This window comes from Apodemus sylvaticus, chromosome 14 (genome assembly GCF_947179515.1).
Source record: "Apodemus sylvaticus chromosome 14, mApoSyl1.1, whole genome shotgun sequence".
Lineage (NCBI taxonomy): Eukaryota > Metazoa > Chordata > Mammalia > Rodentia > Muridae > Apodemus > Apodemus sylvaticus.
Genome location: NC_067485.1, coordinates 37,219,513 through 37,231,555, shown reverse-complemented (window position 1 = coordinate 37,231,555; position 12,043 = coordinate 37,219,513). Strand labels below are relative to the sequence as shown.

At 40.3% G+C, this 12,043-nt stretch overlaps 1 protein-coding gene across 3 annotated transcripts in view; it reads right to left on the bottom strand.

Moving 5' to 3' along the window:
* The window catches only part of Cdkal1 (CDK5 regulatory subunit associated protein 1 like 1), a 535,629-nt gene that overhangs the window by 188,781 nt on the left and 334,805 nt on the right, over window positions 1-12,043 (bottom strand). For all 3 annotated transcript variants that reach the window (XM_052156747.1, XM_052156748.1, XM_052156749.1), the window contains exon 11: window positions 11,355-11,500. In XM_052156747.1, the coding sequence (XP_052012707.1) occupies window positions 11,355-11,500 (146 nt within the window). The remainder of the gene's footprint in view (window positions 1-11,354; window positions 11,501-12,043) is intronic.

The following is a 12,043-nucleotide window of genomic DNA, read 5'->3' as shown; positions in this document are numbered from 1 at the left end:
TGGATATTAGCCCTCTGTCAGATGTAGGGTTGGTGAAAATCTTTTCCCAATTTGTTGGTGGCTGATTTGTCCTTTTGACAGTGTCCTTTGCCTTACAGAAACTTTGTAATTTTATGAGGTCCCATTTGTCAATTCTTGATCTTAGAGCATAAGCTATTCGTGTTCTGTTCAGGAACTTTCCCCCGGTGCCCATGTTCACAAGGGTCTTCCCCAGTTTCTTTTCTATTAGCTTCAGAGTGTCTGGTTTTATGTGGAGGTCCTTGATCCACTTGGAGTTGAGTTTAGTACAAGGAGATAAGAATGGATCAATTCGAATTTTTCTGCATGGTGACCTCCAGTTGAACCAGCACCATTTGTTCAAAAGGCTATCTTTTTTTTTTTTTCCACTGGATGTTTTCCACCCCTTTGTCGAAGATCAAGTGACCATAGGTGTGTGGATTCATTTCTGGGTCTTCAATTCTATTCCATTGCTCCACTTGCCTGTCACTGTGCCAATACCATGCAGTTTTTAACACTATTGCTCTGTAGTATTGCTTGAGGTCTGGGATACTGATTTCCCCCAGAATTTCTTTTACTATTGAGAATAGCTTTAGCTATCCTGGGTTTTTTGTTATTCCAGATAAATTTGAGAATTGCTGATCTAATAGGAGGCATGGAATTATTTCGATCTTTTTATATTTGTTGAGGCCTGTCTTGTGACCAATTATATGATCGATTTTGGAGAAGGTACCATGAGGTGCTAAGAAAAAGATATATTCTTTTGCTTTAGGATAAAATGTTCTATATGTATCTGTTAAATTTAATTGGTCTAAAGCTTCAGTTAGTTTCACTCTGTCCCTGTTCAGTTTCTGTTTTCCTGATTGGTCCACTGAGAAAAGTGCAGTGTTGAAGTCACCCACAATTTTGTGTTAGGTGCAATGTGTGCGCTTTGAGCTTTAGTAAAGTTTCTTTTATGAATGAGGGTGCCCTTGCATTTGGAGCATAGATGTTCAGGATTGAGAGTTCTTCTTGTTGTACGTTTCCTTTGACCAGCAAGAAGTGTCCCTCAGAGTCTCTTTTGATGACTTTGGGTTGAAAGTCAATTTTATCTGATATTAGAGTGGCTACTCCTGAGACCATTTGCTTGTAAAATTGTCTTCCAGTCTTTTACTCTAAGGTAGTGTTTGTCTTTGACATTGAGGTGTGTTTCCTATATGCAGCAAAATGTAGGGTCTTATTTACTGTACTGTCTAGTTTTGTATGTGAACTTGACACAGGCTGGAGTTATCACAGAGAAAGGAGCTTCAGTTGGGGAAGTGCCTCCATGAGATCCAGCTGTGGGCATTTTCTCAATTAGTGATCAAGTGGTGAGGGCCTCTTGTGGGTGGTTCCACCGTTGGGCTGGTGCTCTTGGGTTCTATAAGAGAACAGGCTGAGCAAGCCAGGAGAAGCAAGCAAGCCAGTAAGAAACATCCCTCCGTGGCTTCTGCATCAGCTCCTGCTTCCTGACCTGCTTGAGTTCCAGTCCTGACTTCCTTTAGTGATGAACTGCAACGTGAAAGTGTAAGCTCAATAAACCCTTTCCTCCCCAACTTGCTTCTTGGTCATGATGTTTGTGCAGGAATAGAAACCCTGACTAAGATATTTATGTATCCAGTCTGTTAGTCTATGTCTTTTTATTGGGGAATTGAGCCCACTGATGTTAAGAGATATTAAGGAATAGTGATTATTACTTCCTGTCATTTTTGATGTTATTTTTTAATTTTTAAATTTGATTGGTTATCTTCTTTTGGGTTTGATGAACCAAAAGAAGATATCTTGCTTCTTCCTGGGTGAAGTTTCCCTCCTTGTATTGGTGTTTTCCTCCTATTATCCTTTGTAAGGCTGGGTTTGTGGAAAGATATTGGGTAAACTTAGTTTTGTCATGGAATATCTTAGTTTCTCCATCTATGGTGATTGAGAGTTTTGCTGGGTATAGTAGTCTTCGCTGACATTTGTGTTCTCTTAGAGTCTGCATGAGATCTGCCCAGGATCTTCTAGCTTTCATGGTCTCTGGTGAGAAGTCTGGTGTGATTCTGATAGGTCTTCCTTTATATGTTACTTGGCCTTTCTCTCTTACTGCCTTTAATATTCTTTCTTTGTTTAGAGCATTTGGGGTTTTGATTATTATGTGATGGGAGGTATTTCTGCTCAGGTCCAGTCTGTTTGGAGTTCTGTAGGCTTCTTGTATATTCATAGGCATCTCTCTCTTTAAGTTAGGAAAGTTTTCTTCCATAATTTTGTTGAAGATATTTGCTGGCCCTTTCTGTTGTAAATCTTTACTCTCATCTATACCTATAATCCTTAGGTTTGGTCTTCTCATTGTATCCTGGATTTCCTGGATGTTCTGGGATACAAGCTTTTTGCATTTTGTATTTTCTTTGACAGTTGAGTCCATTGGCTTGTAAAATTGTCTTCCAGCCTTTTACTCTAAGGTAGCTTTTATCTTTGACACTAAGGTGTATCTCCTGTATACAGCAAATTGTAGGGTCCTGTTTCCTTATCCAGTCTGTTAGTCTATGTCTTTTTATTGGGGAATTGAGACCATTGATGTTAAGAGATATTAGGGAATAGTGATTATTACTTCCTGTCATTTTTGATGTTCTTTTTATATTTGAGTGGTTATCTTCTTTTGGGTTTGATGAAGGAAGGTAACTATCTTGCTTTTTCCAGGGTGTAGTTTCCCTCCTTGTATTGGAGTTTTCCTCCTATTATTCTTTGTAGAGCTGGGTTTGTGGAAAGATATTGTGTAAATTTGGTTTTGTCATGGAATATCTTGGTTTCTCCATCTATGGTGAATGAGAGTTTTGCTGGGTATAGTAGTCTTGGCTGACATTTGTGTTCTCTTAGAGTCTGCACGAGATCTGCCCAGGATCTTCTAGCTTTCATAGTCTCTGGTGAGAAATCTGGTGTGATTCTGATAGGTCTTCCTTTATATGTTACTTGGTCTTTTTCTCTTACTGCCTTTAATATTCTTTCTTTGTTTAGTACATTTGGGGGTTTGATTATGATGTGACGGTAGGTATTTCTGTTCTGGTCCAGTCTGTTTGGAGTTCTGTAGGCTTCTTGTATATTCATGGGCATCACTCTCTTTATTTTTTTTTTTTTGTTCTCATATTTTATTTTATTTTTTTATTTACATTGCAAATGATTTCCCCTTTTCTGGGTCCCCACTCCCCGCAAGTCCCATAAGCCCTCTTCCGTCCCCCTATTCTTCCATCCACCCCTTCCCACTTCCCTGTTCTGGAATTCCCTTATACTCTTGCGCTGAGTCTTTCCAGAACCAGGGACCACTCCTCCATTCTTTTTGGACATCATTTAATTTGTGGATTATGTCCTGGATATTCAAAGTTTCTAGGCTAATATCCACTTATCAGTGAGTACATACCATGATTGATCTTTTGAGACTGGGTTACCTCACTTAGTATGATGTTCTCCAGCTCCATCCATTTGTCTAAGAATTTCATGAATTCATTGCTTCTAATGGCTGAATAGTACTCCATTGTGTAAATATACCACATTTTTTTGTATCCATTCCTCCGTTGAAGGACATCTAGGTTCTTTCCAGCTTCTGCCTACTACAAATGGTTAGGGAAGTTTTCTTCCATAATTTTATTGAAGATATTTTCAGGCCCTTTAAGTTGTAAATCTTCACTCTCATCTATGCCTATAATCCTTAGGTTTGGTCTTCTCATTGTGTCCTGGATTTCCTGGATGTTTTGGGTTACAAGCTTTTTGCAATTTGCATTTTCTTTAACTGTTAAGTCCATGGTTTCTATGGTATCTTCAGCATTTGAGATTCTTTCTTCTATCTCTTGTATTCTGTTGTTGATATTTGAATCTATGGCCCCTGATTTCTTCCCAAGGCTTTCTATCTCCAAAGTTGTCTGCCTTTGAGATTTCATAGTTGTTTCTACTTCTGATTTTAGATCCTGGATGGTTTTGCTCAGCTCCTTCACTTGCTTGGTTGTGTTTTCCTGTAATTCTTTGAGACATTTTTGTGTTTCCTCTTTCATGACCTCAGCCTGTTGACCAAAGTTCTCCTGTATTTCTTTAAGTGATTTTTGCGTTTCCTCCTTATTGACTTCTATATTCTCCTGAATTTCTTTCAATGATTTTTGTGTTTCCCCTGTAAGGGCTTCTAACTTTTGACCCATTTTCTCCTGAATTTCGTTAAGAGATTTATTTATGTCTTTCATGTGATCCTGTAACAGCATCAGGACCAGTGATTTTAAATCCAAATCTTGTTTTTCTGGTGTGTTGGGGTATCCATGACATGCTGTTAATGGAGAACTGGGTTCAAATGCTGCCATATTGCCTTGATTTCTGTTAGTAACGTTCCTATGTTTGCCTTTTGCCATCTAGTTCTCACTGGTGTTAGCTGGTCTTGTTGTTAATGCTGGACTCACCAGTGCAAGCTTCCTCTTTGCAGCTGGTCTCCGGGTACACAGGTGACCTCCTGCAGTCTGGGTGCAGTGGCCCAGGCTGTTCCGATCCCGAAGCAGAGGCCTGAAGGCTCCCACCAGAGGCCTTAGGGCTGGATCCTCTGCTCTGCAGGGCCGGACTCACCAGAGCATGCTGCTTGCTTCCAGCCGGCCTCCAGGTGTACTGGTGGCCTCTTGCACTTTCTGGAGGCAGGGTGCTGTAGTCCAGGCTGTTCAAGATCCCGAGGTGGAGGCCTGAAGGCTCCAGCCAGAGGCCTCAAGGCTGGTCTCTGCTCTGCAAGTCCGGACTCCAACTTTTTTAAATTAACATTAATTCTTAGTGATTTTTGCTTCCAAAATGTAAACACGGTGGCACATGATTCCCTTCCTACTCCTACTTGGACTAGGTATTACATTGGGTTCTTAGCCAAAGAGAATACACACACACACACACACACACACACACACACACAAAATTGCCCTGTGCACATCCTCCTTTGTTGCCACATAGCTTCTGAAGAAACCCTGTCCCACTGTCCATGTTTCTTCCAGCATTCTTGGATTTCAGCTCCTACAAGAATGGCCCTTGAAGCTCTTCTTCCAACATTAAGGCTTTTAAACAAACTCTTCAACTTTCGGCCCACAAAACAGTTCTAATGGCCTAAGAACTACAGTCAAGTTAGTTATCACAGTGGCTGCACTTCTTGGTACCAATTCCCATCTGAGTCTCTTTTCTGTTGTTATGATATGTAGACAAAACCAACTTAAGAAAGAGTTTCTTCTGGCTCACAGATCACAGTGCATTTCAAGTTGGTCACATTGCACATGGAGTCAGCTGCTGCTTCACTCCTTTCTCTGTTTGAAGTCTCAGTCACAGCCAGGAATGGCACTACCCACAGTGGACAGAACATCCCACCCCCAATTAAGGCAATCAAGATGCTTGCAAGCCCATGTGCTAGTTTCTAGATTGCATCAAGTTGACAACACTAACCATGGCACAATCCAGCTCACCATTCTACCTGTATTTGTGACTTCTGTCATCATTACAGCTGAGTCTGACAAGGGGCAACAGGTGGGAAGGGTTTATTGTGGCTCATGGTTTGAGGCTACAAATCATCCTGGCAGGTGAAGAACCTGGTAACAATGTGTCCACCATCAGGAAGCAGAAAAGATGGATGCAGCTCTTCAGCTCTTTTTTACCTTGTTCCATTTTATTCAGTGAGATGGTGCTACCCATACCGAGGATTGATCACCGACTCCACTCATTTAAGTACTTTGTAAAATACCCTCACATATACCCAACCCAGACTTGTGCCTCATTAATGTTGTAGGTGACTTAATGCAATCAAGCTGACAAACAAGTTAGCCAGGACACAAGTCACATTTCCAACCACTTAGCTAAGTATATCACTGTGTCTTAATTTATTTTTCTTTCTTTCGTTTACTTTAGTGTGTGTGTGTGTGTGTGTGTGTGTGTATGTCTGTGTCTGTGCATATGTGTGAACTATATCTATATGCATGTACATGTGACAGCCAAAGGATAATTTTCAAGTTACTCTGCTTCAGACCTTGGTCTAACTTTGTCCTTGAGGATTAAAATATTAATGCATGCAAAGTTCTGGGCATACAAGTAAGTACAGAAAAATATTCAGATATTGGTTTTAATGTTATCAAACTATCACTGGTATTACTCTTGCTACATTTACTTCATTTAGTTAACGTTAGAACTGGAATAAAAATCACAAGCTGAACTGAGAGTCTCACTCTGTTCCTCCAAAGTTAATTATTGCAGATTTCAAGAGAACGTTTTAATTCCTCCTGTCTCCTTCATTCTCACCTAGTGCAATGTAGACTCAACACGTGTGTACTGTCCATGCAGCAAAGCTTGGTGGCATCATGAGGCAACATGTAATTGGACTTTGAAAGCATTGACAACGGAGAGAGGCTTATTACAAACAATCTGCTCCATAGATCGGAACTCAGAGACATATTTCAGGGGCATAGTTCTGAGGCAGGAAAAATGTACTGAGGTTCAGCGGGTGATATCCTTTTGTTTTCTGAGTAGATAATGCAATCATAAAGACTATAAAGTGGTGCAAATGGTGTGATAGTTTTTCTTCACCAGGCTAGAAGGAACTGAGAAGTCAAATGAGACAATACACTCATTTTCTAACAAATAAATTAAACATGGGGTGTTCATATCATCTTCCGATATTAAAACACACAATACAAAAATTTACCCAGCATGCATTTCTCAATTGTGAATGGAGCACACACTGCACAGCAGTGGGTTTTTCTACTGACACTTCTTCTAATAAAATATTTTCTGTGTTAAAAATTCTGAACACTGGGCTGGAGAGATGGCTTAGTGGTTAAGAGCACTGATTGCTCTTCCAAAGGTCCTGAGTTCAAATCCCAGCAACCACATGGTGGCTCACAACCATCTGTAATGAGATCTGATGCCCTCTGATGGGGTTTCTGAAGACAGATACGGTGTACTTACATATAATAAATACATCCATCTTTAAAAAAAAAATTCTGAACACAACTACAGAAAGAAGGGAAAATACCACTTTGTACAGCAAAATGACAAAGATAAACTAATGAACAAGACCTTAGAGACAACAAACTAGAAGCCTAGTTTTAGACACCAGAGACAACATAACCCAGGAAAGCCAGAGAGTACTTCTGAAGACAAGATTCAGAGGGGCTCATTCAGAGTCTACCAACATCTAGACATGTGCCTGGAGAAAATATAACTATCTAATCCTTGCTAAGCTGGTCTTTTATTTTTTTCTTATTCATGTTATTTTTCCTCTTGTTATTGTTGTTGTTGTTATTGTTATTATTATTATTATTATTATCATTGGTTTTTGAGACAGGGTTTCTCTGTGTAGCCCTGGCTGTCCTGGAACTCACTCTGTAGACCAGGCTGGTGACAAACTCAGAAATCCGCCTGCCTCTGCCTCCCAAGTGCTGGGATTAAAGGTGTGTGCCACCAACGTCCAGTTTCCTCCTGTTTTTGAGATAGGGTCTCACTCTGAAGTTTAGGCTGGTCTTAGAATTGCGACAATCACTCTTGCACACACTGAGATTACAGGCGTGAGTCACTATGTCTAACCACCACTTTTATTTCTAGGCCACTAGGAACAACACTGGATGAAACATGGTGGAAACCCACAAAGTTAGAAGCTTCATCCCCCCCCCCCCCTAGCGTGTTCTGGTAAGGAACACTGGGGTAATCTGCCCTAAGGACAGGAAAGAAAGGTGATCCAGGATGTGGATTTCGCAGAGTCTAGGACTGAGGAGGTGGGGTGCACCTGAAATCCTTTATAACAGGCCTCAAAGTCAGGGAATTCTAGTAACAGTAATATGACATAATAAAATAAAAAGAAACCCAACCTTCCTCAAATTGGGGAAACTATTCACAAAATTGCACAGGAAAAAAAAGGAATGATTCATTTTTAAAATCTCGGGAATATACTATGAAGTGGAATGTAGGTATACTTGCTAAAATATAAAAACAGACTTTTAAAAAATTGTGTTTACTGCTTTGTTCAACAGTTCTCTTCCATGTTCCTACAATGCATTTTAAGAAACCATCAATTCACTTAAATAAAAGTGTCTGTTGGGTTCATATATCTGAGTAGACTTCAAGTCCTATGACTCTGCTTGTGGGCAGCTGTTTTAAATGAGCATGTTAAGTCATTTAGACACTTTTTTTTTGCAAAGGCTGCATGATTTAATAAATTCCCATATGCCTCAACATGTGCCAAGACTACCAGGTTATCTTCAGTGCAGCTGCTGTTATGATAATAGCTGCCAACTTTCAAACAACTGAAGAGAATAATGAAGAAGCTCTGAGCTGGCTCACAGGTAAACTTAGACTGCTCCCAGCTAAAATGGGGGCCATTCTCAACTGTAAAAGAAAATTAATTAAAAAGAGTTCACCTCCCCTCCACTGTGTTGAGAAACCAGGCCCAATAAAGACCTTTGCATTTGTAGCTTAAAAGCCTGCAGCTTCAGGTAAACTCGTTATAACTGTATTCCAAACTTAACGCTATGAGTTGTGGTAAAGGCTGGCTTTGTGAGGAGACAGATCAGGAAAGGCCTCATCCCTCATTCACAGCACAAAGACCTGAGAGCCTCCAGATGTTGAAGGAAGAAGTAGGTGGTACCCACTCACTAAAGACTTATTACAAAAGGTTCCAAAGATGTTAAGGAAAACGAGATCTATAGGGGAAGAAACACACTTATATACATGCATGGATTTGCCAAAAAATAGTTAACAAAAGTAAGGGAAAGAAAGCAAGGAAAAGATGAAGATCCATCCAATACAGCAGTTTCTCTCAGGATGCCTAGTGATCAACAGTGGGACAAAATCAGAATGTGTGAACCTTCCTAAGAATGACAATGTCACTCTGAACATTAATAAATCCCAGATAAAACAATATTATCAGTCTTAGAATAACTCTGGGACTTCAGGATTCCTAAAAGGGCAAATTCATCTTACACAAAGACATGCTAGTTTTTAATGGGGTAAGGAATGAAGACTAGCAACCAGTGTAATATTTCATCTATTTCCAACTGCCCATAATAACTGAGGATGATTTACTGGGTGGATGAGATTCCTTGAAGAGGCTGGACAAGTTGTTGTCACGAGAACAGAGCTCCTATGTGTCACCTTCATGAATGACTTTATAGGGTACCTGAGGTTTTCTCAGTTGTCATATTGGCTTTGATTCAGTTTCCCACTGAATGCTACTTATTCACTATACTGGTTCACTTCTATCCTTGCTGTCCAAGGACAATGCTTAGTAAATTTTAAACTCCCCTGTACATGCAGACTGGCTACCATCATCTTTCATACTTATAGCCACAGAAACTGAAATTATGAAATTAAACACATGTGTGTGGGGTGGAGTATATTTTCCAGGCATCCTTAATATCTAGATTTGCCAAGGATCTTTGGGGTCTGTGATGCTAGAAACACTAAATGACCCTATTAGAGTTCTTTGTTCTAAGATCTCCAAGTAGTCAGACTATTTTTGGGAAAATACATATATAACACAGATAACTGAGACTACAAGGAAAAGTCTCAGAATTTATTCTGAGGAAAATGGCAAGGGATAACTTTCTAACAGCTTAATTTGGCATATATCTGATGTTTCTACAGCTCAAGGAGGCTACCGAAAATGTCCAAGATGCAACACATTCAACAGGTCTGTCCTCAGAGCAACACCAAAGGCCAGAACTTGTTGTGACACTATTGCCAAGTTTAGTCACCAGAGCAATCCTCCCCACCCCCGCCACCAAACAACTGGGTCAACACACAACCCAGGGAGAGCAGAAGTGTTGAGGCCTTAGTCCCATTTCAGCACAAGAACCCCCCAAAAGTACTTGAAATGGATTCTGGTCTATTCTGCACAAGGGGATGTTTGCCTACATTAGCAAAATATTTTATAACATGTACAAAATATGCATATTCTTTTTTTGCCACTGCAACACGAAAGGTAAGAAATTTCACAGGAATAATAATTAATTTGCTATTTGGGAAAAGTTCCCCAGTGCCAGAGGGTTGGGAAGGATTTTATTACATAAGACAAGTTTACCTACAAAAGCAACCACCAATGCAATGAAAGAATATGGCATATATTTGGCATAAAAATCCACATTCATTAGTTTGGGCCAGTTGTACTCAAGACCCAAGAGTGTAGGAGATAGAAAAGATCTGCAATGACTGTGTGTTACTTTGAAGGTTGTAAACACTTAATACTTGAATTATGAAATCCTGCAATAACTACACTTCCTATTCCTGATTTGATTATTCCAACAATTAGCCAGATTTGTTTGAATGTACCCTAAATGTCTTTATTCTTAGTGATTAGAATAATCAAGTCCTGCTTAGAGGAGGGAAAAAAATTGAAAGATGTGTTAAGAAAGATGAGAAGAGGAAAGGGGAGAAGATAGGAAATGGTGTATGCCATAAAAATTAGAGAGCAATTAACAGTGGAAACAATAATTGCTTACAGTTTGTAAAAAGCAATCATAGCCGTGTAGGACAGAGACATGGTGAAAGAGCACATAATTATGAATAACGAGAGGGAAACAACAGCAGTGGGGTAAAACATCAATTACAGACAGCAGAGAGGACCACAGCACAAATGTGCCAAGAGAAATGACACATCCCAGAGGTGACGATCATGCCCTAGATTTGAGGAGGGTCTAGGTGACCGTGGCCAGCACCTCTGTTTCCTGCCTTGTCTAATCACAGACTGCATTTCATGTTTGGAAGAGAGATTCTGAAGAACATAATTATGGACTGCAAGTGTTTTCTGTGGAAACAAAATTATCATTCATGTCGGAGATTGTGTAAATATGCCTTAATTTTGGCCAACAGCAATCTGAACTGAAGAAAATAGAATCCTCCAGCCTCATTGTAAATTGCAAGTACTCAAGTTAACAATCAGGATCAGTGTGCAAGAGAAAGACATTCCAGAAGCTGTGAAAACGCCAGTTGGGGGCGGGGGTGGGGGTGGGGGATCGATCCACTCTGCAGTGACAGACCTGGTTCCTTCCTCCATGTTAGAGCCAGCTCACCACTTGCAAAGGCCACATGAAAGGAGATGTAAAGGCTAGAGAAGAAAAGCTTTTGTTAGCTAGCAGGTCAGGTATGAAAATAATCACAATTTGAAGTGCCTTAGGAAGGCGGGCAAGCTTACACAGATCACCAGACCACTGTACACCCATGGAAGAGGAGAGAAGAAACCACATCAAGGGCACCAAGGAAACCAGAGCTTCCGGCGCTAGCCCTCTGCCGTGGACCTTAACTGTGAGGCCAGCATCAGGGCGCCATACACCTCAGGAAGAAAGAATGAAAAGGGCTATTTCCCTAAGTGCTAGCAGACTTACTTCTCCTTGAGAAAATCCACAACTCGTTTGAAGTCGGCCACGCAGTACTCTCTCTTCATGTCCATGAGTACACTGTCAGAGGCGGACTGCACTGGGATGTGGAGGAAGGAGTAGACTCTGGGGTGGTTGAGGATTTTTGCCATTTCCTGAGAGAGATGATAGGAGAAACATTCATCATTTTAACAAATCTGAGGCAACCCTTTCCTTCAGAACTACACATGTAAGTGCTGGGGAAGAAACACTCAAAAAATGGTCTGCCCATTATGACTCTAAAGGCAGCTTCAGCTGGCACTGTTCCACAGTGAGTGGAGGTGTCTGGCAGAGCTTCCAGAGGATTCCATGGGAGAATTACTTACTTGTTCACTGTCTCTTGCAGGATTAAAAAAAAAAAAAGGTGTGTGTGGGGGAACCAGATAGAGGCGAAGCAAAGGTATTTCTGAGTGCTTCAAAATTAATCAGCATTCCTTCTTCCTCACAAAGAAGTTCTGTGTTCTACTTTGTGACATTAGCAGAAGAAACCTCAGCAGTTAAGGAGCTGAGATCTCATGATATTGTCTACTTGAATACAGAAAGTTTTATATTTAATTTTAAAGTATACTTTTTCAATACTGAAGATAAGAGGATCCAGAGTTCTTTCATTCCTCTAAAAAAGTTTTTTTTTTAATTCAGTTTAGATACTGATAATATGT